The sequence below is a fragment of the Sus scrofa genome, chromosome 8 (genome assembly GCF_054392235.1).
Source record: "Sus scrofa isolate SSC_HxYL_T2T_F1_AM1 chromosome 8, Sscrofa_HxYL_maternal_Yorkshire_Landrace_v2.0, whole genome shotgun sequence".
Lineage (NCBI taxonomy): Eukaryota > Metazoa > Chordata > Mammalia > Artiodactyla > Suidae > Sus > Sus scrofa.
In genome coordinates, this window is record NC_139390.1 from 115,618,527 (window position 1) to 115,646,092 (window position 27,566).

At 37.8% G+C, this 27,566-nt stretch overlaps 1 protein-coding gene across 50 annotated transcripts in view; it reads left to right on the forward strand.

The window, feature by feature from the left end:
* The window catches only part of CAMK2D (calcium/calmodulin dependent protein kinase II delta), a 308,158-nt gene that overhangs the window by 236,931 nt on the left and 43,661 nt on the right, over positions 1–27,566 (forward strand). For 7 of the 50 annotated variants that reach the window (XM_084971005.1, XM_084970995.1, XM_084971004.1 and 4 more), the window contains exons 8-16: positions 5,218–5,301; positions 13,000–13,094; positions 15,435–15,557; positions 15,803–15,886; positions 16,328–16,370; positions 19,582–19,619; positions 20,975–21,007; positions 24,290–24,349; positions 26,280–26,321. In XM_084971005.1, the coding sequence (XP_084827131.1) occupies positions 5,218–5,301; positions 13,000–13,094; positions 15,435–15,557; positions 15,803–15,886; positions 16,328–16,370; positions 19,582–19,619; positions 20,975–21,007; positions 24,290–24,349; positions 26,280–26,321 (602 nt within the window). 50 annotated transcript variants of the gene reach the window in all.

Consider the following 27,566-nt stretch of genomic DNA (forward strand, 5'->3'; position numbering starts at 1 on the left):
AAAAACAGGAACCCTGAACTCTCAGGGTATCTGTTTAGGGGAAACCAGAGTCCCAGAAGTTGGGTTCGAAGACAACTCTAGTCCTGACTAAAGCAAAGCAGGATCCTACTTCATGAGATACCAAAAGAGGGACTTGGGCTCAGGGATATAATTGCCAGAACCGTGTACACAATGCTGATTGGATAGCAGGAATAAGACAGAGCCTTATTATCAGAGCTGAAGCTCAAATTTATCATCAGCACCTTGGATGATGCTTACAGGAGTCCTGGCCTTGGGCTCCTGAAAACTTGCCTGTCCGGGGTTCTATGTATGACCTCTTCTGTCAGATCACAAGCTGTTTGAGGGACTGTGTATAATGAAAAGTTTCTGCTTTTTGAATTAAAATGCTTGAGCTTATGTCCTGACTCTGATTCTTAATAGCTGTGTGACAATGGGCAAGTCACTTTGTGAGGTCAGTGTCCTCCTTGTTGATGGAGATAATAAACAAACACACTTTCATGGGGCTATTAGACTTAAGTGAAGTAGTCCCTTGGAATATGTCTGGGCTTTGAAAGCTGTTGAGTAAGTTGTCAAAACCGTCTTGGAGTGAAACACTCACAGTATTCTGCCTACATAGGGAAGGTTATTGAGTGAATGACCAAGTATCAGGCTAGTGAAAGCAAAAGAATCCAGATCAAAGTACCCAGATTTTTCAAATTGTGATTATTCATGTCTCAAAGCAGACTAGTCCTGTAGAAACAATGACAGATGTAAAGTAAAATTTCCATTTTTTTTCTTCAGGATACTGACATCAGTTAAGTTCTTGCTAAAGCACCTATGAGGATAATGACTTTTAAGAAGTACATTTTGGAGTTCCCGTCGTGGCGCAGTGGTTAACGAATCCGACTAGGAACCATGAGGTTGCGGGTTCGGTCCCTGCCCTTGCTCAGTGGGTTAACGATCCGGCGTTGCCGTGAGCTGTGGTGTAGGTTGCAGACGCGGCTCGGATCCTGCGTTGCTGTGGCTCTGGCGTAGGCCGATGGCTACAGCTCTGATTCAACCCCTAGCCTGGGAACCTCCATATGCCGTGGGAGCGGCCCAAGAAATAGCAACAACAACAACAAAGACAAAAAAAAAAAAAAAAAAAAAAAAAGAAGTACATTTTAAGTTCTAAGAAAGTGCAGCGTTTCAAAAGTGTATAAACATAGTCTTTAAGCTTAAAGAATACTTTTTTTCCTTTAGCTTTTTTTAAAGTTTTTTTTGGGGGGGGGGTTATTCTGCTCAAGTTCAAGTGAATCCTCATGGTTTCCTAAGTGAAGGAAAAGTGGGTATGTGTTGTCTGTACTACATTTCTTTGGGGAGTATTGCCTGCTATATTTTAAGTTTTAGGAGTAAAGGCGTATTTTAGTATGAATGACTAGTTTTGATATTTATTCAATATTACCTGTCATCATAGTCTCATGTAGTCAATTTTATCCTTTAAGTAAGTGTTGAGGAGGGAACCTTTTTATTATGATAAGAAAAGAACAGAACTATTTATACATTATGTATAATGCCAGAGTTTCAGGCTTTTGCATAATTTTATTTTAGTAAATACAAGAGGCTATTACAAATGAGAAAAATAAAACCATACGAGTCATTATAGAAGCTATTTATTTTTCCCCCACTTTCAAGTTCAAATGTTTATTTTTCCCATGTTACTTCTGTCTTTCCAGCTCTGATCTATTTGAATACTAGCCAAAAAGGCTAGAAGTAACATCCTGTTGTCATTACACTTGTTAGAAAGGCTAGAAAATTCATCAAAGAGAATAACCTGTTTCTCCTGTGGGACTGGAAATGCTGTTTGCAATATGTTTCTATTTTTTTGTTGCTGCTAGAGGGAAAAAAAAAAAAAAATGGGCTAACTACCATGATCTTATTTCATGGAAGAATTCTTTTACTGGGTTGCTGTTATGTCTTATTTTAAATATTAAAGTTCTTTTTAATGGCAGTATGTTCCAATGGATACATTCCCAACAGTAAGTAATTCTCTCTTCTCTTTGATCTGTTCTGGTATTCCTACTGGTTTTTCAGAGTAAAAAACACATGCTATCTCTAAAGAAGGCAAGTTCTCATTAAATTCCCTGTTGATAGCATATATGATAATAAACTAGATTCCTAGGAGCTTAATCTCCTGCTGAAGAAGACCTTATTTATTTTACCTTTAAGTATTCATACAGTACCTGTATTCATGTCATAGAGTAAGTGCATCCTTGGAACGTGCACTTAGATGCAGGCTTCAATATTCTTGGGAATAAGGACCCCCACTCACTGTTCAAGGGATAGTTGTGCTAAATGAGAATGAGGGCACGGTGTTCTCCTAGCATGTTAGTCTCCAGAAGAGGATTGTATTTAACTTACATTTAATATTATCTTTTCAGTTCCTCTTGTGGCTTAGAGGGTAAAGAATCTGACCTAGGACCTATGAGGAGGCAGGTCCAATCCCTGGCCTCACTCAGTGAGTTAAGGATCCAGTGTTGCTGCAAGCTACAGCATAGGTCACAGATGCAGCTGGGATCTGGCAGCTGGGATATGGCTGTGGTGTAGGCCAGCAGCTGCAGCTCTGTTTCAACCCCTGGCCTGGGAATGTCCATAGGCCACAGGAGCAGCCCTAAAAAGAAAAAAAAATATCTTTTCATTTCTTAGGTAGTGATTTACTTCCCTATCTTTTCTACCAAGATGAAATCGCATCAATATTTGCTGCTCCAGGCCGTGTGTTCTACTAAGTTATTTAAGACATACATTAAAGTCTAACAATTCTAGACAACAGGGTGCAGATGGTATAGGAAAGGGTAGCCAAAATTCAGAGGAAGACAGGACCACTAAGAACTGTAGTTAGCTAAAGAGATCTCTAACATGGAAATAATTTAGGGCCACTTTCTGTTAGAGAAAAGGTAGGGGGGGAAAAGTAAAAGTCCAAGGGACAAAAAAAGTATGATCAAGGGTGAGAGTGAGAAGTTTATTTTCAAGAGACCTTAAAGAGAGTTTTAGGTAAAGTGTCAGAAGTAGAAAGAAATCACATGGGCTGGACAACGGTGTGGAACTACCGGCTAGGACCTCAGTCTTTAATCTGGCCTTGGGCATGTGTTTCTCATTGGATTCCCTTTGTCGAAGAGGAGTGGTTGGAGTGAGGGAGCAGGCATGGCCATGAGAGGCACTGGGCCTCTCTCAAACTGTTGTGCCTTCCCTGCCTGCGCTTCAGCAGACTCCCCGTCGCTCCTTCAGGTAATCCCTGAACTCTAGGCAGGGGACCTGCCATTGTTGCCCAGTAATTCTTTTCACCTCCTAACTACTGGGCAGACAGTCCGGTCAAGTTTGAGACAGAGATGGATGGACTGTGGTTCACGTAAAGTTTAAACTACAACATACAGGTCTTTTCTTAAAGTCCCTTCTCTTTGTACAACCTGTCCTCCTTTAAAACAAAAGAGAGGAGGAGTAATGAAAGTGAGGGCGGGGGCAGGGTAGTGAAATCCAGAATTCTTTGCCTCATTCTCTAGTATAACTTTGTTCAAAGAAATAACCGTGCTATCATATGGATGCTTGTTTTTAAGTGCGAATGCGTCATGGAAATGGGGGGAGAGCTTCTTTCTCGGGCACTTTGCATCCCAGTAAATACATAATGTGCTTCCTCAGTGATGTGTAGTCAGACGACTTCCTGATTACATATCCACTTAAGGATCATTTTCCAGTTTTTTGTGTGCCTTTACAGAAAACTTCCAAATAGGAATGGTTTGTTTTGATATTGTTAAAAGTAAATATTTTTATTTGAAAACCATTATTTTCGGAAATGAGAAATATTTTACTCTAGATTCGAGCCGTAAGTTGTCATCTGAGTGAACCTTGTTGGATTCTACACTGATTTATGTAAGAGGAAGCTTTCTGTTGCCATCTAGTTCCTCATACCACATCTCTTAAGTTAAAAGTCTACGTGATATTTGTTCAGTAATGATTCATCTGAATATTCCTGGGCCTCCTCTTTAGTTGCCTGTTCTAAGTGCACACTGATTATTTATTTATTAGTCCACAGTGAGCTCTTTGATAGATTTTGAGCTCATTTCTTCTCCTAGTGAGTTCTGAAGTTACTCTCAGCCCCTTCCCCCATCCCCTATAGCAGGCATGGCCATGAGAGGCACTGGGCCTCTCTCAAAAATATTTACTGAAAATATGCTTTAAATTTGTCCCTAGGATCTGTTTGGGGTCCTTCCATTTTATGGGTGAATAATGCTTACAATAAAGTTACGTAGGCACCATCAGGATTATCATCTTTTGCAAGGTTCTAACCTCATCTTCAGTTTTCTCCTAATTTCTTTTCAGGTGTAGGTGAGAATGTTCTCATCTTTTTCACAGGTTTAGTTTTAACTCCCACATAAGTAAGAATCATAACTGCTAACCAAGTGGCCTGAAGTGTACACACCAACTCTGCAGCACAGGAGATTGACTTTCATATCTGGAAAAAAAAAAGATGCGTTTTTTCCTTTCTTTTTTCTTGTTTGCTCTTTATTTATTTTATTTTTTTTTTAATCTTTTTTAGGGCTGCACTCATGGCATATGGAAATTCCCAGACTAGGGGTCAAGTTGGAGCTGTAGCCGCCAGCCTACAGCCACAGCAATGCTGGATCTGAGCTGTGTCTGTGACCTACACCACAGCTCATGGCAATGCAGGATCCTGACCCTACTATGTGAGGCTAGGGATCGAACCTGCATCCTCATGAACACTTGGACTCATTTCTGCTGCACCACAATGGAAACTTCTCTTTTTTTGCTTTTTAGGGTCGCAGGTATGGCACATGGAAGTGCCCAGGCTAGGGGCCATAGCCACGGCAACACCAGATCCGAACTTTGTCTGGGACCTTTGTCTGCTCATGACAAAGCAGGATCCTTTAACCCACTGAGCGGGGCCAGGGATCAAACCTGCATCCTCATGGATGCTAGTCAGGTTTGTTACCGCTGAGCCACGATATGAACTCTGATGTGTTTTTTCTAATAGGCTACAAAGCAGGAGAGATTAGTGTTGACACTGATATGGAGAGAAACTCATCCATATTATCTGAGTCCTCTGAGAGCCTTGTTCTATCTTGACAAACAGATTAACATTTAACAGATTAAAAAAAAATCCCTAAGAAATTTTCTTCCTGAGTTTGCCATTTCATACTGGTTTTGTCAACTTGGTTTTGATTCATTAACGTCTGTTTTGCCTAGGTTTTGCTGGCACACCTGGCTATCTTTCTCCGGAAGTTTTACGTAAAGATCCTTATGGAAAGCCAGTGGACATGTGGGCATGTGGTAAGGAATCCTTTTCATGCAAATTTTGCAGTACACAGAATTGTTATAATTAAAAATAGAATATTTATTTATTTATTTATTTATTTAGAGAAAACGAGCTGACTTTATGTTCCCGAAGCACTTTCAAAACCGGAAGCCCAATACAAAAAATAGTAGCTTTTAAATTTGAGGTTGATTCTCTCTAGCAGTCAACTTAAGGGTTCTCATTCTCAGACTTAAGCTTACACACACAATCCACTGGGGGACCAGTTAAAGCAGATTTCTATTTCTGATTCGGTAGGTCTGGGGCCCCGAGCATTTGCTTTTTTAACTTAACAAGTTCCCAAGTGATGCTGATACTCATGGTCTTGGGAGGCACTTTGAGAGCAGGGCCATCAGAGGTCGTGTGTTTATTCTCTCACCTCCTCCAGGCAGCCCTTACCACAGATGTCATGTTTGTACCACGAGGTGCTCAGCAGGGAGTAGCAGGGAAAGAGAGGATCTTGGAAAAGAATGAAATCGACTGTCCTGCGGGGACTGAGCTTTGATTTAGGCCTTTAACAACTAATGCTAATCATGAAGTACCCTGTGAGTTTCCCTAGTGGCTTAGCAGTTAAGGATACAGTGTTGTCACTGCTGTGGCACAGGTTGCTACTGTGGTGAGGGCTGCATCTCTGGCCCTGGAACTTCCACGTGCCACGAGTGTGGCCAAAAAAAAAAAATACCTTGTGCAAGCTCAAAGATATAGAATGAAGGGGAGTTCCACTAGTTTTTGTTACAGAATTTCTAGATGTCCACACATACTTGAAATAGGTGAGAGACTGAAATAAAAGGAATATTTTAGTGTCTTCTGAAACATTATTCTATTGGGGTTATTGACAGGAGCTAATCCTCTAGGTTCCTGATACTGTATCATTAGCATCAATAACTTGGTGTTTGATCTTAAACCGGGTGTGTCTTGGGCTTTTAGAATTACCTCCATGCCCTGGAAGGCAGTTATGAGAAGGGCACAGTATTTGGAGCCACAGCTCCTGGATTCAAGTCTTTGCTTTGCACCTATGCACCCCATCTCCTTCATACCTCCCAGTCGGCTTCTTTACCTGTAAAATGGAAATATTTTACCCTCACAGAATTGTATGAGGGTCAAATAGGGTATGCATTAAATGAGGACATTTGATTGTTTCTAAAGTAATGTAAAATGCAAACAGCTATTATTATTTGAAAAAATTGGAATTGTTCCTTAATTAAAGGGTACAGTCTTAGATGTGCCCCAAGCTCCGTCTTCCTTCTGCCTCCCTGAGAGTATTTCCAAAGCAGGAGCTCTAAAATGCCTTTGGGTTAGAGCATTACCACACAATGTCCCGTTCCAATCTAAATGTTAATGGCAGATACCTCAAATATTTCCCTTGCAGTGAATCAGCCCCCATCACAGATGTGTTTTTGGTGATGAATTTAAAAAGGAGCAGAATGCCCTGGGAGACGGGCAGAGGCAGGTGGATTTTATGGAGGGTACAGTGGACAGGGTGTAGCCAAAGTCTAGCCCTTGGACCTGACCCAAGAGAGTATGGTGTAGACGGGTCAGAACCAGGGCAAGTCTCAGTATCTCAGCTTCCTCTTATAAAAGGGAGGTAATAACAGTACTTGCCTCGTAAAACTGCCGCGAGGATTTTCGAATAAATGTGTTATTACTTACTGTTATTATTAGAAAGTGTTAACTTATAAATGAAGTTTCTAGATAAATGATATGTAGCCTTATGAGAGAGACTGAACACATTTTAATAGACAACTCAGAATTTTTATTCTGATCATCAGCTGCACATTATAATGCCTTCACCTGAATACCAAACACTCTCTCTGCTTTCCTTGTTCGCTTTTAAATTCTTTTCTCGCTTGCCTTTTATTTTACAAAAGTTGTTATTGTGGACCAATTTCACAGCTCCTGAATCATATCTCGTTCATTTAAATAATTGAAATCACTTATTTGGGTTCTTGCATTCAAAACACTTTTTACAATGGATCCATGTTATTGGTATTGAAGAATATCAGGTCCTCTAAAAAGAAAACAAAACAAAACACTGGGAGTTCCCGTCGTGGCGCAGTGGTTAACGAATCCGACTAGGAACCATGAGGTTGCGGGTTCGGTCCCTGCCCTTGCTCAATGGGTTATGGATCCGGCGTTGCCGTGAGCTGTGGTGTAGGTTGCAGACGCGGCTCGGATCCTGCATTGCTGTGGCTCTGGCTTAGGCTGGTGGCTACAGCTCCGATTCAGCCCCTAGCCTGGGAACCTTCATATGCCGCGGGAGCGGCCCAAGAAATAGCAACAACAACAACAAAAGACAAAAAAAAAAAAACAAAAAACACTGATATTTTGTACTAGGTGTTCTTTCCTGGCTGCGAAGCAGAGCAGGGCTGAAACGTATATAAATAGAAATGTGAAGCTCGTTCATGGGCCCTCTGCTTTAGTGCTCTGAGCTCAGAGGGAGCAGTTGCATTTTTAATAACTATGGCATATTCACAGAGTTTAAACTCACTGTCTTAAGCTCACCAAACACACGATGCTCAACTTCTATATTACTTGGGTAAATTTTAGTACCTTTTTTTTTTTTTGTCTTTTTGCCATTTTTCTCGGGCTGCTCCTGCGACATATGGATTTCCTGTTTGAGTGCATTTGCATAATGCAGTTTTTATAGCTAACCTTTGAAATCAATGGCATTATCTTGTAATAATGGGATCTTATGTGCAATGTGAGATAATTTCTAGGGTAGGAACTCTAAACTTACTTGGCTGAAAGGGGGAAAAAAAGATAGGTACAGAGTGGTTTCCCTCCTTGTCTGAGCTATATACCATTCTTAAAACAATGTAAATAAATATTAGATACTGCAGGGTACATGCAAATATAAATGTACAGGCAGGCACACACAGATCTCATGAATGACTCTAAGAACCTAGAGGCACAGGGCATCTCACAGATTTCAGCTGGCTTTGCCATGAGCAGAGCCACCTTCCTTCTTCCTCAGTTCTGTCTTTACCTTTTCTTCATACAGTTTTTTACAAACAGCCAGATCCCTTTGTGACAAGCCTTGCCCTAACGTTAGAGCATGTATTTGCTACCAGGTCCCATTTTCTTAGAGATTGTGGCATCTTTTCATTGCAAGACTAGAAATACACTTGGGAACACACAGCTAGCCACAGTAATGTCTTAGGTATTCTCACATTACAAGTTTGGGGGAAAGGACCTCCTCCTGTCCATACCAGGAACATCATAATGGAGTTTTCTTCTGCCTTTTGTTCCATTTCTGGATCAGTGCTATGGGTTTGGAATATTGTTTAACCACTTTATTATATGTCAATTAAATTATATTCACTTTATTTATAATATGGTGCCCCTTTCTTCATCCCCATTGTAATAACCACCATGGTAACACACACATTATTTGACTACTTTTAGGCAATACTATATCTTTTTTTTTTTTTTTGTCTTTTTGCCATTTTTCTCGGGCTGCTCCCGCGACATATGGAGGTTCCCAGGCTAGGGGTCAAATCGGAGCTGTAGCCGCCAGCCTACACCACAGCCACAGCAACGTGGGATCCAAGCTGAGTGTGTGACCTACACCACAGCTCACAGCAACACCGGATCCTTAACCCACTGAGCAAGGCCAGGGATTGAACCCGCAACCTCATGGTTCCTAGTCAGATTTGTATTAACCACTGAGCCACTATGAGAACTCCAAGGCAATGCTATATCTTAAGAGAAACTATTTTAGAACCATCCATCAGCACTATCTCTTGCCAACCGAATAACTACTCCTTTGCAAAGCTAGACATTGGATAGTGTAGAAAGAAATCACATAACCCAGATAACAAAAGAAGTGCATAATAAGCCATTTAGCAAAATGGCAGGTAATCTTCTCTGTGAATTAAACTATGAGCAGTCATTGCAGCTGTCTTTGGGCAGTTGACACCAAACAGAGTTAAGCACAGCATTGGCATAATGGCTGAAGTCAGTGCATTATTTTTATTAGAAACGTGCAATAATCTGTACACAGGAAATTTCAAATACCTACCACCATTGGCATTTGAATGCTTTGTGATCTCACACAGAATATAATCTGCCTGTACCTGGGCTTTGAAAGCTGCTAGTCCATTATTAAAAAGTAAATGATAGACATTAATGATGGAAGAACATAGCCCTGTACTATGCCATTAACAACAGTAAATTGATTTGATAGTTTTCCTGCATGTATCACTATTTCCATAATTCCCTAATGAGATGAGCAAATGTTGCATATAGATGTCACTAAATCACTGGGTTTTTTTCTTTTTTTTTTTTTTTTTTGTCTTTTTGCTATTTCCTTGGGCCGCTCCCACGGCATGCGGAGGTTCCCAGGCTAGGGGTCGAATCGGAGCTGTAGCCCCCAGCCTAAGCCAGAGCCACAGCAATGCAGGATCCGAGACACATCTGTGACCTACACCACAGCTCACAGCAACGCCAGATCATTAACCCACTGAGCAAGGGCAGGGATCGAACCCGCAACCTCGTGGTTCCTAGTCGGATTTGTTAACCACTGCTCCACGACGGGAACTCCAAATCACTGGTTTTTAACTGAACTTCTTTCTTGGCTTTAAAAAATAATAAATGGGGAATTCCCGTCATGGCTCGGCGGAAACGAGTCAACTTGTATCCATGAGGATGCAGGTTTGATCCCTGGCCTCGCTAAGTGGATTAAGGATCTGGCATTGTCCTGAGCTCTGCTGTAGGTCGCAGATGCATCTCAGATCCTGCATTGCTGTAGCTGTAGTGTAGGCCAGCAGCTCCAGCTCCAATTCAGCCCCTAGCCTAGGAACTTCCATATGCCGCAGATGCAGCCATAAAAAAGAAAAAAAGAAAAATAAATAAATAGGCATTGACAATTTCACATCGGTCTGCACAGTAGTGTCTTGAAGCTTTTTTCTTTAAATCTTCTGACCTGAAAGTATTTTTAAATCTACTGTATTTAAACTATTATTTTATTAAAAGTACATTTTTTTGTATGTGAAAACCCCTCAATCAGACAATTAAAGCATGAGCATTAATATACATAGTGGCTGCTAATTCTTGGGGAATGCTGCTTGAGCTTTTCCTTCCAGAGAGCTGCCACCAAGTGTCAACCAGTAACACACAAGAACAGAGCCTCAGAAGCAGGCCAGGACTAGGTCAGAATGCTAGATGGCACGGTTGTGAGTCTGTTTGAAAATTTTATAACAGCTGAACTCCAGATGTCTACTAGAAAAATATCTCATCAAAATTAATGTAGACTATTTTCATTACAGAGCTGATTTTCTTCCTCATCCCGTAAACCATAGCTGAGGGTTAAAACTACTTTGGTACATTCTCTTTTCTACTTGCATCCTGGGAACACAGACACACGAATCATCATCGTTATTACCATTAGATGCATCTGTTACATCAGATGGTAAAAAAAAAAAAAAAAAGAAAAGAAAAGAAATTTAAATGAATGCACACTGTCTATTAGTGAAAGATGGAAAAAATATTTTTATATTGTGAAGGTAAAGTACCAATATTGTGATTTTCTGCATTGTCCTTTTTTTTTAAACTCCACTGTGATAAAGTTACTTTCCATCTTGATTTAAAAGCCTCATTGGGTTTTTATGTAAGAATATTGTTTAAAATGCCTCATTCTGGTAATGATCGGCTTTTGAACTGGGTCTTCCGGAAGCAGGTTAGAAAAGTCGAGGGCAGTCCTTGTTCAAAGCCATATGAGCTGCAACAGTGTCTGTCACATAAAGATGTCAGGACTGATGGACAGGAGCAGGGCTAGATGTCCTTAACAAAGTAAAGGTAAAGAGACAGACCGGCTTTGGCGAGGGAAAAAAAGGGGACTAAAGCATGCCAAGCAACATTTCACCTGCCTTACACGCCTCTTCCAGGCTTCTCCAGGTAAGGGGACTCAGCAAAAGAAAAGCAGGCAGAGTGATGCCCTAGAGACTCTGGGCTTCCTGAGCCATTACCAGATGAAAAACCCAAATGCACTGTACCTTTACACCCTGAAGTTTGTGTTTCTCCACCCCTCAGCACACCTCCTCATTAGATGCCTATGAAGAGTCCCATCTGAGCGGGAAAACATTTCTCTTTCCTGAATGCTGTTTTTCTTTTTCCTTTATTTTTTGGTAAATATTCCTGTATTCCTCTTTTTTTTTTTTTTCTTTTAATGCTAGGTTAGTAGAGGCTTAACCGTAATGGAAACTGGAAGTCTAAGGGGGAGGTGAAGGGGAACTGATATCTCCCAAAATTAACCTTCACTTTTTAAAGAATTATTGTACATGTGATTTTTTTTTCCTGTTCATACGTTTGTGCTGCCCATGGACTCTTGGCATATGTCAATAAAATTGGGGAAAAAAAGAAAAAAGAAAAGCAAGCAGGAACCATTGGAGAAATGGCAGACCTTCCTCCAGGACAATGGGCTAGAAAAGAAACTAATGGCCTTAAACAGTGTTTATAAAGTATTTCAAAAGTGGAGCAAGGGACATGTCATGATAAAGAAGACAATTCCAGGAAACATTTAGACCCCAGGTATGATTTCAGGGCAAGTTAAAAGACAGTGAAAGGAACCATGAGGTTGCGGGTTCGGTCCCTGCCCTTGCTCAGTGGGTTAATGATCCGGCGTTGCCGTGAGCTGTGGTGTAGGTTGCAGACGCAGCTCGGATCCTGCGTTGCTGTGGCTCTGGCGTAGGCCGGTGGCTACAGCTCCGATTGGACCCCTAGCCTGGGAACCTCCATATGCCGCGGGAGCGGCCCAAGAAATGGCAACAACAACAACAACAACAATAATGCCGAGGGAGCGGCCCAAGAAATAGCAACAACAACAACAAAAGACAAAAAGACAGTGAAGGCCAAAACTTTTTTTTTTAATTTATTTATTTTTTAATTACTCAAAATTTCATTACATTTACAGTTACAGAACCATCATCACAACCAAAAAAAAAAAAACTTTTTTTAGCTTAAATTATATATTGGTTAAATTAATTGGTGAGTAATCACACATTGATAAAAAATGACATGAAGTTGTATTTAAGCTGAGCATTTAATTCTTCGAATTTTCTATACAATTTCATCCTCCTTGTCCTTTTCCCTCTTGGTGTAACATATCCTCTTCTGTAGTACCACACTTTTAGCTGTTTTATTGAAAAACTCTGTTTTTGAAGACTAGGATCATTAAAGAGAAAAGGATTTTCATCTCCTTGTGTGCGATTCTCACTCCCAGGGACTCTGGCTATTTAGAGCATGAATTTATAACCAGGGCGCCATCGCTCCACAAAATGTCCTAATTAGCAGCAGAATGACTAAGGCAGTCAATAAGAACTGGTTATGTTTTGAAATGTCAGCCTACAAAGTGATTCAGATCACATGGTATCTAGACAGATGCAGAGGCAGAGTTCAGGGGGGCCAGATGTGTCATCCACAGCACAGGTGCGCGGCATCTTTGGAATCCCGAGGTGCGTGTGTTGGACTGGCGCATCGTCAGAGCACTCGGGCATAGGAGGAACAGGATTCATCCCCCACAGAGCACTTCATAGGAGATCAGAACATGTCTCTCGAGTTCACCAACCATCCACTTCTCTCTGTCTGAACTGGTGCAGCTTATCCTTGTGGACCTGCCACATTGCACCCAGTGTTGTCTCTGTGACTTAACATTATGCTAATATGCTCATTCCCTCCAGGAGTCATTCTCTACATTCTGCTGGTTGGATACCCACCCTTCTGGGATGAAGACCAACACCGACTCTATCAGCAGATCAAGGCTGGAGCTTATGATGTATGTAATAAATGTTTTATTTATTTAGATTGCTTTAGATGAGGGTTTGTGTGTTTGTTTATTGACCAAGAACTAGAATTTTTTCATTGCTATTTTAACCATAATTTGCAGTTATGTTCCTTATTATTTTCCTTTCTTTTAGGGCAAGGGAGATAAAGAATAAGAAATGCAGTGTATATGTTCAGTTTCTATTTACTTTTAGCTTACTATCTCCTAAGATTGAAAGGAAAACAATTTGAAGTCTCTAAGGAAGGACCTTGCTTGTCAAAACCTTTGGCTCTTCATTCATTTAAAACATACAAAAAATTAAGATTTTTGTGTTAGAAATGATTACTACCTGTTTAGCTGAATTGTATTTTCAAATGCTTATCACAGCAATACTTGGCAATGATCAGTGTACCGAATAAAACATTGTTTCATTATGTCAGTTTTGACTGCTTTTGTTTTGTTTACCCAGTGGGCTTCTGTGAAAGCTTTCATTTGGTTTCACGATTGAAAAACAATTGAAAATCATAATTCTAATACATTTCAGTTACAGTTAGAATATTTGAAAGTAGGCACATGAGTTAAATTCTTTATCTAAATAGTAACGTCTTATCTAAGTTTCCTTTGTGGCTTAACTTTGTGCTCTTTGGTGTAATTTTCTCTCCTTTGACCAAATATGTCTATCAATATGACTTTCCACCTCCTCTGGTTTTACCTCATACACCCCTCTGGAGGTGAGAATGCCAGGCCTGGAGATGCCTTTCCTATGTAGTAACTGTGAGCTAACTAAGTGGTAGGCAACATTAGGTCCACCTTCTGAGCACAAGTTCAAAGCTCAGTGCCAAAGTGACAGAAGTTAAATGAGAAGTCGTATTATATTGTATCGGTCTAATGAACTCCCTAATGCATTTCTGACTCAATGTCATATTGAGATGGATGTGGGTACCACAGGTATTTACAATCTTTTCATTTGAAAGCATACCTTCCTAGCCAGACTAATAATAATTCAAGCAAATTATGATTTACTTGGCCAACCCACTTCATTCACCGTCTTTACAGACTAGAACTACGCATCCCTACAGAGAGACCTCACTCTGTAATGCGCTGCTTGGTGAATGTGAAGAAACTTCCACTTTTGCGAAAGTTAGAAAAATAAGAAAAGGGCCTGGGCCACCTTACTTCAGATTGAACCCAGCCCTCCAGTTGCCATCAGATCTGCGCAGCATGTAAAAGTAGACTTGAGTGTTTCTTCGGTAGTTCCTGGTGTTTAGCACGTTTTTACAACTGCCCAAAATAAACTTCTACAATTAAAATGACAATTACTAAACTGGCAAAATTTGCATGTATTAAAGTGCCAATGTCATTTTTCTTCTGTTTCATTTTGCCAGTGGGTCACAAAGTGCCCATTTTATAACTACTAAAAGTTAACTAACCTAAGTCCATGACACAGTGACAATGGCTTTTTTCCAAGATGGTCTCTAAAAATTCATGAATTGGGAAAAGAACCTGATATCCTGTTTAGAAACAAGATATATTTGTGATATATATTTTTCTTAACCCATCAAGAATAGTATTTCTACTAAATATGCTTATTATATGAAAGTAAGGTTATATAATTATCAATAAAAATTTACAGAAATTTAGAGTAAATCACTTTATTATATTATTACTATACAAATGGATTACTAATAGAAGTTACGAGAATTGGTTACTTTCATAAACTTTGGTGAGATTTGTAATTAAGTCAGTTAACCTTTTTGAAGTACAAAAATGAAATCCTGCAGAGGCTCTTGTGGCCTCAAATTTCTTCTCCCTGCTGCACTCCAAGTAGCAACAAATAATAGGTCAGTTTGGCAACAGGAATTGAAGCTATCTTAATATCTCTGCTATTACTGCTTGTGAGTTGTGGAAGGAGTACATCATTTTGAACCTTGACATGATAGCATCATGATGTGACAACTTCTCAACTTTATTGACTTTAGCAAAATTGCGTAAATAATTATGAGATAGATTGCATAAAATTGAACTTTCAGATCAAAGCAAAAATGCACTGAGAGGATGAGAATATTGAGTTTATTTTTCTAAATTTTAAAATGTATCAGTTATAATGTGGCATTTAGCATATATATTTTTCCTTTGTCAGTTACACTCAGTATCTTAGTATATAGATATATACATGGAGAGGGGTATATACTTACCTAAATCAATTTTTCTATATGTAGAGACAATATAACATACAAAAAGCAAATTTATAAAGAAATTCATTACTTAAGGAAATGATTAGTGTTTTTGACTCTTCCCTATTCCACTGAGTATATCTATTTTTTAACTCTTTATACACTTATATTTTTAAAGTTTCCATCACCAGAATGGGACACAGTGACTCCTGAAGCCAAAGACCTCATCAATAAAATGCTTACTATCAACCCCGCCAAGCGTATCACAGCCTCAGAGGCACTGAAGCACCCATGGATCTGTGTAAGTGACAGTTCTCCAGAGACCTCAGAAGCTAAAATGAAAATGTTCTCCTTTAAGATTTTTTTACAAATAGTCTTAGCAAAACCAGTCTTTCATGACTAGGAGCTCTTACAAGTTGAATACTTACAAGTTTATCAGCTGGGTGCAGGCACCATTAATAAAAAAAAGTTGATGAAGGTGAGAATACTATCGTGCCTAATATCTTTTAAACATCCTCAATCAAGTTTGTGTTTCTCCTCTTCCAGCAACGTTCTACTGTTGCTTCCATGATGCACAGACAGGAGACTGTAGACTGCTTGAAGAAATTCAATGCCAGAAGAAAACTAAAGGTAAGAAATGTTACCTTTGTGTGAGGAGGAAGATTTGGCAGAGTGAGCAGTGAGATTCTGTGTGAGGAAATGACTCTTAGCAAAGGCTTCTAAATGTGTAAGCCTCAATACTTTTCTTCTTCTGGGTCTTGGGTAAATGGAATATACACTAGAATTAAAGCTACAATGAAGAGCTAGGATCTCTGTGATAATGGGTTCTGCGGTCCCTCCCTTGAATGGAAACTAGCTGTGCAAATGGATTATCGGAATCTGGCCGCATACATGAGGGTGGTCCCAGCATCATGAGAAACTTAGGCCTGCCCCTCTCAGGAGACCAAATACCAAAAACCAAAATCCCCTGACTGAATGTGAGGCTAGGAGATGTGTTACCCAAACTACTTATTTGTTAGGTCAAAGATTTGCAAAGGCAGCATTAATCTTGTATTCTTATTGCTCTGACAGGGTGCCATCTTGACAACTATGCTGGCTACGAGGAATTTTTCAGGTACATGTGTTAAGAACTCTGCTCTCCTCTCTAGTAGACCTTATGGAATTTAATTTTTAAAAATTTAATAATTAGACATCGATGTTCAGGGATGGCAAATGTGTGGCATGGGTTTCTTCCATACTAGGGGCTGCCAGGAGGCTTTTCCCTGGGTGCTATCTCTCAGAGGCATTAGGCACGTGACCACACTCCTCCCAGGGGCACCCAAACGACCCCACCCACTGGTGCAGGACCTGAAACCCTCTGTCATCCCTGTTGTGGTGCAGTTTGGAGCTATGTACTCCTCCGACTTGGAGCTCAGGATTTGCAACATAAAATTAATTGATATCTCCTAAAGTAATAACTATGAATAGTTTCTTTTTTGTCTCATTCTCTTAAGGAATCCCAATAAGCAAGATTTTTAGAAGACCCTTAGAGGAACCCAGTTCTCTTAGGCCCAAGTTTTTTGAAAGATACTGTAGTATCTTGGCATGCTATAAGAATGATTACAACTTTTCAAGGTATCTAAACTCGAGAATTTACAGAGAATGTACGCCACAGTAATAAACATTCCTTGAAATGATTTCTTGGCAAAAGTAAGTTTGTTAAATAATGAGCTGAAAGAAGCTAAACTCTTTCTTTATTGTAGGAACTACTCTCCACAGTCAACATAAAGTATATACTATCTCCAAAAATTGAGTTTTGGAGCCCCCTTCTTTGATAGGTTACTTCAAAGGATCAGATTTGCAAAAATAAAATTTTGGTAAAAGCTGATTAATCTTATATCTGGGGAGGGACTGAAGCATTGAGACAGTAGCATTGGTAAACTTACTGTTTGGCTGGTTAGACTTGGAACAATTGTCAGACAACTGTGCCAGAAATAGTCATCTGAAGCACCAAATTATCCAGCTGTGTCTTAAGTTCTTGATTCCTGCTACATGCTGTAGTGATATCAGGTGATGATCCGTATCATTATCAAATGTTCTACCAATGTCTCAACCAGTTTTTTTAAATGGTCCTCTCTAATCCCCCATTGTATATAATGTGAAATCATAGGAGGTTTTCCAAAGGCTTCCACTGACCTGTTAAACAACAACAATAATAATACAATGAATAATGCTACAAATTGAGGCACTGGGTTAGTCAGTTGTATGTATTTTGTCCAATTTGTGTGGTATAGTAAAAGCTTTGTCGAGTTACCTGTTTTATGAACAGTCGATCAATATAGTTGTCATTTATATGGGTGAGTTCAATGTCATCTCATTAAATATCAACTAATATATACTATATGAAATAAATTAATATTTCACTGTGGCCCAATAGTGAATCACTAAAAGGTAGGATGACTTATATATTGTTAATGACAAACTAACTTGAAAAAAAATCTTCAGAATTAAGGTTATATATTTTGATAAATTCTTAAATACACTTTTAGACATAAATTGGGCCTTGATTAATATATGCACCCATGTATAGAAGCTTTTTGTTTACCTCACATTTTCCTTTCCATCATCACGTAAACTAAAAACTCATGACTAATATGTGGATTTGATATCGTTTCTGAATGTTTTAGCATGAAAAGCAAACTATTTTTTAATCCATCACTTCAAAACCAACTGAATAACATTAGACTCAGTTACATCTTGTAGTTGATGTTGCATTTTAGTTTTGAGTATTCATTCTGTTTCATTGCCAAACATGCTCTTTAAAGTAATTTGTCCATGAGTATATGGTTATAAAGTTGTTTTTATTTTTTCTTTTCTCCCTTTATGTGGAATGTATTTCTTGTGAGGTAAGGTGAATAGTAACCAAAAGGGACATTTCTGCATCTCCCAGGCCAAATCCCTGCTTACCCCAAATCATGTCTTCTCTCTGCTTGCTATTGCAATTCCAATGATTCTGAGTTTGCTTTCTAACCTATTAACTGCCACAGGATTTACTTAATATGGCTTTTTAGCTCCAGGCACACAGTATTATAGCTAAGGCTACTATTTCTTACAGTCTCATTAATAAAAATTAATAGCTTTGTTGCTAAATGCTAAATAAAATTAACATTTTTCTATCTTTTAAATAAATTTAAAATAACAAAATGATATCAAAATGATGGCCCAAATCAAATGGATGTCAGGAAATTACATGTTCATGCAGTTCTATTGTAGCTAGATATTTCCATTTCAGTTGCCAAATTCTATTCTGATATATTTAACTATATATATATATATGTATGTGTATATATATATATATAAAATTAACATTAAATGGAAACATAAGTGTGTCTTTTTGTCCTACATATGTGTGAATGTTCTACACCTGATCTACTAATTGTCATTGACAGTTATGTAATCTTTTCACATATGTACTCATTCATAAGTATATTTTTTGAAAGGACAACTTCACTTTTTAATATACTCAAGGAATTTAGTAACAGAAGAAATGCTAAAAGCTCCCCTCCAAAGACAATTGTCTCATATAAGACCATGTACTTTAGATCTCTGATTTAGTTGAAGATATTTTGTTTTCTATCTCACCCCACATTTTATGATTTTTAATTTTTCAGTGTAAAAGGCTTTTGTTTATGAAGCCTTTCTCTTCTGATTTTGAAGTATAATAGAATACCTAATACCTTTTTTAAATGTGCCAGCATTTTTTAACTTTGCCCTAGGTCAGTAGTATACCATTTCGTTTTAAATATAACTATTAATATTTTTTTGTAAAACCAAAATAATCTGATTTCAAATATTAAGCATGTTATTTAGCCAGAGCACATTTTCACAAATGAGTTTTAAACTTCTAGGAAGAGGGACTCAAGTGGTAGAACTGACATGGTCACCATTCTTGTGGTGTAAATGAACATGTAATACAGTCTGTAAGCTGATGTCTGAAGACTGAAATCAACTTTCTGGATTACAGAAGCATAGTCCAGTTAAAGTTCCAGTATCCTTTTCACAACCAACAGTGAAGTAAAGCCCAATAATATAACTGGCAAAGTGTCCAATTATATTCAATGAACTAAATAAGAATTTAGTTCTAAATTTGATGTGGCAAGACCAAGAAAAGCGATACTGTACTTCAATGTCCTGTAAGCTCACGCTCATCAATGTGACCTTGATAATTTGGCATATGTTGCCCATAACTCAGTAAAGATGGTAGAAGGAAATAATAGTCTGTTTTGTTGCCTGGCTATGCGTTTCAATGGATAACTCGCTAAACTGATTTTACTCTCATTCTGCAGCAGCCAAGAGTTTGTTGAAGAAACCTGATGGAGTGAAGGTAAGTTAAACAGGCACTCCTAAACTCATTTCTGACTTTGAAATGCTGGATCATTTTTTAAATGTTAAATAATAGAAGTTCCAAGTCATTGCAGCTTATACGTTGTATAGTTCCTGATAAAGGATGCAGATTGAAGTAGAAAATAATTTAAGATACAAAAGAGACTAATATAACAAAAGCTGCATTTTTTCTATTTTTTATACATTAAATAATCATGACAAAAGAATGCTTTATATGGAAACTGAATGTCTAAATCCTCTCTACTACAGCCTCATACAGATGTGGTGACTTGAAAATCTACAAAAACCAAATGGTTTTCCACATAGTTATGCCGTGTTCTAAAAGCTGCTGAAATGTATAGCCTGAAAAAAAAAAATCAAGGCATTGAATCTAGGAAATCGAACCTCAAATGACTATAATTCTGTGCCTGGGCAGTTTTTATAAAGATCTTAATTGTTTTTGTTCTGTCATAAGGTATTGTGGCAGACTTAACATAAATATACTGAACAAATATTAGAAAAATTTTCCAAGAAAGATAACGGTAGACTATTTTGACTTTCTTGGGTTTCTAAAAAAAATAATACAACTTATTTTCTTTGTTTCATGGGAATTTACTTTTGATGGATGATAACTTTATACTTGCGTTATGTTTGTTATCTTTGCAGCATATTGCCTCAGTGTTTTCTTTCTTTAATCCTTTTCTTTCTCTTCTAATGGCAGACGCTTACATTCCTCATGAACACTTCAGCATTCTTGGGAATTAATTAATTTTCTAACATTTGAACTTGACCCAAAGTCAAGTGGTCAGTTCATTTTGAATATATAACACAGAAAATCATCTGTCACTCCTTATGTCCATGCCCAGTCATTTCTTCAGCACCTGTGTGTGATTTGGGAATTTCCAGAGCTATGGTGACCATACATTTGTGTTTCCTCTTAGGATGGCATTTACCTCTTACTAATTCCTCTCCTCAGTCTTTAACGATTCCTTCCTTCGGCTTAGTTTATTCAGTTTAAGTTTTAGTAATGAATGTCGATGTCTGCCCTTTTCCTAATGGTACATTGGTGGAAATGTGATATTTAAAATTTTCCAAATGTTTCCTTCTCCTGTGTTTTTTTATATATATATATATATATATAGTTCAGTGATGCAGAGCTCACAGTTTCTATTGAGATATTTATTTTCACTTGTATCTTCATGTAGAAAAAAAACTTTTCCCGAACTTTTTTCTTCTAGTGAACTTAGAGTTCCTCTCTAAAGACAAAATTATTCTGTGCTCCATGCTTTGATACCATAAAAATTCAACCGGTCATATTTTTTTTTCTTTTCCTTTCTCTTTGACTGGTCACTTCAGAAAAGGAAGTCCAGTTCGAGTGTTCAGATGATGGTGAGGATCTCTATCTGCCAGATTTCTCCTCCTGTGAAATTCACACTTAGGAATAGAACAAGTCATATTTACCTAAGTTAGTGTAAGTAGGGAAAGCATAGGACCATTACAAGTTACTGTTAAGTAATCGTCAAAACACAGTACCCATGTTCAAATTTTAATGTTTTCCATTTAAATGGAAAAGTTTACACCTTCATCCAGATGCTATTATAGGATCTTTTATCAGACAAAGTACAATTTTCTCCCCAAACTGAAAGAGACCCATGACATAATTAATGTTTGTAATTATTGTGAAAAGTGAAGAAATGCTATAGGATTATTTTTAAATGGTGATCATGATTATTAAAATAGGGGTGATTCTTAGTTCAGATAAACCATAATGCATCCACCATGGAGTTTTATAAATAGTGTGAAAGTGACCTTACAATGGACCCATCCTAGTTAAGCACCTCAGGAAGAATATTTATTAACCTCAAAACTGAATGAACTCAACACCTGAAAAATGGGAATATCTTGTCCATGCCTTGTAAGAATAATTCAGGGCATCATTTAAATATCTGGTTTCATTTACTTTTTTAAATAAAAGTATTCTTCTTCCATAATATAAAAGAACTACATTTCACAGACAAAAGTGCTAGAGCTCTTGGACATTTGAATGACAGCTGTGGTTGAGCCCATACCTAATATTTAACTCTTTATTTATTTATTTATTGTTCTTTAGGGCCACACCCAGGGCATATGGAAGTTCCCAGGCTAGAGGTGGAATCAGAGCTATAACCACCTGCCTGTACCACAGCCACAGCTATGCTGGATCTGAGCGGCGCCTTCGATCTACACCACAGCTCATGGCAACACCAGATTCTTAATCCACTGAGCAAGGTCAGAGATCGAAACCGAATCGTCATGGATCCTAGTCGGGTTTGTTAACCACTGAGCCATGCAGGGAACTCCCGATATTTAACTCTTTAAAAGGAAGTCCTGGAGTTCCCACTATGGAGCAGTGGGATCAGCAGCATCACCACAGACTCAGCACTGCTGCAGCTGTAGCTTAGATCTGATCCCTGGCCTGGAAACTCCATAAGCTGCGAGCCAGCCAAAAAAAAAAGAAAAAGGAAGTGTTCCTAGCCTTTTAGCTAGAAATTCTCCTATTGTTTTTAATTAGTTAATATTAAAAATATGTTCAAAAGATTTTCTACATTAAAAAAGATTAAGCTGATCTTCAACAAAAAGAGTTTTTAACTATATATTTAAACACGAGTAAAAGTGGTGGTTGGGGCACATATTCATTTAACTCATATTCACCAATGCCTGACAATAAAGGGTGGCTCATCCAGACAAAACAGCCTTGACTTGGAAGAGATGATGGTGTGTGTATGCTGCATATCTGTGTGTGAACACGGGTGTGCGTATGTTCGTGTGTGTGTGTGCTTGTGCAGATAAGTGTGTGTACATAGGTGTGTGCATGTGGGACACTGTCACTGAAGCAGTTCTTGGCAACCACATCTTAGGAAAATACCAAGTCGCATATTTCAAAACAGAAGATATCTCCATATATTCCTCTTCCATCCTTTGCATCCACTGATAATAACTGAAAGTAGCATGTTAAACACGTGTGCTTTAATCTTAAGTACATCTGATCATTTGATAACATGTCAGCTGTGTTTTGCCAAGCACTCTTCCTGAATAGGAAATTACTTGCGTGTGCATCCCTCCTTTTTCCCCAATATATTCCATACTAATGTAAATACTGAATTTTAGCTCCTTTTTAATAAATTCTATTATCTCTTATCTCTTTGGCTATAGCACAAATTTTTATGTTAAATTCTTTGCAATTTTGCAATTTTATTTAAAGAAAAAATTTAAACTATCTGCAAAAATATGGATTGATGATATAATATTTAAAGAGTTTTTCAGTAAAAGGCACCAGGCTTTCTCTCCTTTCCTGCATACCATAGGGCACAGTGTTTTGGCTCATTTAAATAACACTGATACCAAATAATCACACAAATGGGAATGAATAGAAAAGCAAACAATTATTTACATACCCAAGTTAATTTTTTGAACCTTCTCTCTTCCTCTTGGAACTAGTTTCAGTATGAGCTATAGGTTTCAAATGTGAAGGGAAAGAATTCATGGGAAATATAAACAATTAAATTGGTGTAATTGCTTGTAAATATTCATCTGGTATTCATTTATTTTATGCAGGATGTTTTTCTCTTCAAGTCCTTAAGTACATATATACCAAAATTAGAGGATATACTTCTTTAGATAATAACATGTAAAGGAAATAACTAGATAATATAGTGCAAAAAAATGAATGTTTATATTTGTTTGATAACCACTATGTAAGTTGTCATGCATGAGTTTAAATGAATGGTGATTATTACTTTTCAGTCTTTGGTTCTTTATTACTCAAACTCAATTGTAGTTTCATGTTGCCAGTTGTCAACAAAGAGTCTTCTCTGTGGGACCATTGCCATACTTATTGACCCTCTGAGTTGTTTTCATAACAGTGGCTTCCATTGTGATAATGATCTTTCTTTAAGGTCAAAACCAATTATGTTAAAGCAAGGGAAGGGTATTACCAAATAAAGTCTTCAACAGTAGCCATAACACTTTGACAGAATACATAGTTTTGCTCTCAAACATTCGTGAACAATAAAATCATTTTGCATCCAGAATATAGTAGAGCTCAATTTGCCCATATACAATTGAAGATATATTTTTAAAGGCGATACAGACTTATCGTTTTAAGAAATCTATTTACAAAGCCTGCATTTCATCAGAAGACTTAAGGTTTTAATTGGATGCCTACTAAACAAAGTGATGATGGCTCCACAGAGAAAGACAGTCCATGTGTGACTTCAGGCTCAAGAATCAAATGAAAGAAGGAATGTATCCTAACAGTGAACAATTGGAAGCTGGGAAACAGAATCCAACATGAAGAGTATGAAAAGGTTTCTGTTGATTTCATACTCTGAAGCTTGATTTGAGCTCTGTTGAAGCAGCTCTTTGGCTGTGTGCTAAGGTAGCACAGCCAAAGCAGCCCAGTCTTTTTTATCATTCCGCCATCATAGGCATGGTCATAGCCTGGGTGTGACGGTTGGAGACTAAAATTGAGCATCATTCTGTCAGTCATCACAATGTCTTTCACGTTCAACATTCATCTTCAGTGGCTCTTTATTTTCGGGTCTGTTTCTTCGTGTAGACATGCTACGTGTGGATACATTGGCTACCAAGGGGTTTAAGGCGTCTCTGTTTCTATTTTCTGCATACCTACAGATAAACAACAAAGCCAACGTGGTAACCAGCCCCAAAGAAAATATTCCTACCCCAGCGCTGGTATACCTGGACTCTTTGTAACCCTTCTTAAGTTCTTTACTCTTTCTGTTGTTTCTCTCATTTGCTTTCACTATATAGATACATATATATTTTTTAATTTTTTTTGGATTTTGTTCGTTTTTGCTTTCTAAGATATGAAAACAGTTAATTTCTTTTTGTTAAGGTAGTTGTCAAGCAGTGTGTTTCTAACATGAAATGATCTCATTTTGTTGTTGACCATTGTACTGTTAGCTGTGGTCTCTGTAGTTGAAATTGCTGCATGCTGCCTTAGAAATACGGTAGAATGTGCTTTCTTTGCTCTTAGCTCTTCTGATGGTAGCTCTAGATATGCAAACAATGGTTGGTTTCTTCCTTTCATGATGCAAATGTTGACCTCAAGGAGAGCTAAGGGGGTTATTGCTAGGCAAAAGTAAATGTAGACCTTATTCAGAGTTCCCTTTTCCTTCTTATTATAAGACAGTCGGGCTTTGAAAGAGCTCACTTTCTGAGATAAAGAGGCACTGGATAATTTAAAGCGTTTTGTTTGTTGTGTTTTAAATTAAATTATCACTGTTTCACGTTCATCCAAAGAATGAAATTGCACAGCACAGAGCTTTGAATTATCAATGGGAATCAGTACTATTTCTCTCAAATTCACACTATTAACAACTCAATCAGTTTAACACTTTGAAACCCCACTATGTTAAAATTCAAGATTTAAATACTAGCATTCCATACTCTTCATAATATTGTCCCCAGACTATCCCATGTTTGACATAATTTTCAGAAATGTTTCTGATGTTTTACAGTGGTCTGTGCTGTTAATTTCAAATGAATGGAAAATGTTAGCATATTGTTTCACTAGGGTTCCCCAGAAGGCTCAATTTAAAAACACTTAGAGACATCATGATTACAGGTTCCTTTCTGGCAGAAAAACAATGTTGATCACACCTCTGGCCAGGGAAAGGAAGAAGGAAAGCAGTAAATATGCTGAGTGCTGCAGCATAAACTGTGGTAGAGATGAGACACTTGAGTGGGGAGAGTACTTATGATCGGAGAACGTTTCGTGGGTTGCAGTAACTCTTGGTTGCCAAGACATCAGGTAATGAAAGTGTCAAGCATGCCAATGATGTATGGACACTGAATCTTTTTACATCAGTTATTTGATTGCTGTTTTCCACTTGGAAATATTTCTTCAATTTTCTAGTAGAAAGCAAAGAAAAAATAATAGTTGCTTCATGGAAAAACACGACTTGACAAACAAATCTGGGTTTATGTATAGTGTATAAAGCAGAAATTTCTTATATATATGAATTAACATGGAATTTAGCAGCAGTGTGTCGCAGATTATAGTGATTCTATGATTGATGCCAGAACCTTTTAAATATTTCTCAGAATTCCTTGTGGAATACATTCTTTGGGATATCCCTTTTTTGAGCATGATCCGATGATTCTAGATTTTCCAAGGGTATTTATCTGTGTTTTATGACACCATAATCAATCCTCAAAGCAATACAGCTAAAAAAAATATCTTCACAAAGAATTTGAGATCTTCTCAGAGTCCTCAACACCAGTGCCCCTTGGCCAGTTTTCTATGGGACAGACATTAACTGGCTGCTTGTTAAAGAAGAAAGGAAAGCTCTTTGTGGTACAGGACTTGGTGAAACAGCAAGTGCCTCTTTAGGTCTCCAAACTTCAAAGCCTTGTCTGTATACTGATAACGAATAAGGTCTTTTGCATGCTGCTGCTGGTATTGAGGTGCTATCTCATGGGCTCACCAGGGAGTTCTTTCATCAGAGATTTTGTCAGCTGCAACCTCTGGCAGTAGTTAACATCGCTTAAGCTCTTGTCACTATTTAGTTGTGTCAGCTGGCTCACTCTTTCCCTCACACTAGTTGAGAATGTACTTACCAATGCGAACTGTTTCTTTCTCTATTTTGTTCTCACTCAGGAGCCCCAAACTACTGTAATCCACAACCCTGATGGAAACAAGGTATTCAGAAAGAATCAACATCATCCTGCCTTAACAAGATTACACATCTCATCAAATATTCAGAGGAAAATTAATTCATTATCTCAAATTAGGAAAGAAAATCCTTACCATTTGCTACCACACTTCCTTTTGGGCCTAATTTATCTGGAACTACACACATATTTCCCTCAAAGCAAAAAATGAATGACATCTGGAAAGAGAAGTGATTGATACCACTAGTCAACAAAAGTCCGGTTAACAAGTCTTTATTTTGAGATGACTGATGACTGTGTATCTTAAGCAGTTCCATCTAGTTGTTTTTCTCCCCTCATGCCTATCTGTGCACATTGTACTTTAGATATGTTCTGCATGAAATTGTAGAATTTCTTGCTAGATCATTCCGCTGTCTTCAAAAAAATCAACTTGAGTTCATAGGTATTCGTTTAAATTTAATCTTGCTTTTGAGTTTTAGTTATTCTGTTGTCATAGTGTTTTGTTTTGTTGTTTTGTTTTTTGTTTTTTGTTTTTTTAATTCCCTGTCGTTGGTGGTGTTTTTGTTGTTTGGCATGAATTTGAGGAGAATCAGAGTTTCACTCCTTGTGAAATATGTTTGTTTTTGTTGAATTATATGCATTTCAGTAGCAGACATTCAACCGTGTATCCTGAAAGACTGATGTTTCTTTATTCATTGGAAATTGTTTGCACAGCACATTAACTAAATAACAATACTTGTATACATATCTGTAGAATGAAAAGACAGTTTCTGAATGTATTCCATCTTTCAACTTTATCACTTCTCATCCATTATTGTATCTCTAAGAGGAGGTAAAAATACTTCAGATTTTTCTCAAATGTGAAGTACAGTATAGTCTTACTTTTCCTTACTTTTATCAACAGTGTTAAAGTTTTAGAAAACGCCTTTCCTCTGGTTTAACATTTAGATGTTCAATATTAAAATCATTAAAGAGACATGAAGTGTTATGTTCTTTAATATGAGATGTCTTTTATAGTCATGACACTTAAAATGTTCTAAGTCCCTAAAAGACCTGAGGTAGTCAGGAGTATCACACATGTGAACAATTATTTTCAATATCATTAGCAAGTGAAAGACCAAGAGTAGCAGCTGGAGTGGACACTTCGATAGTTCTAGCTATACCATTTGTAAGAGTTGTTGCATGATATATCTTGCTTACATGTCTTAGTTTCTTTTTACAGTGCATGGGTTTACCTTCATCTTGAGTTTAAATTTGAGCACTAGGTCACTTT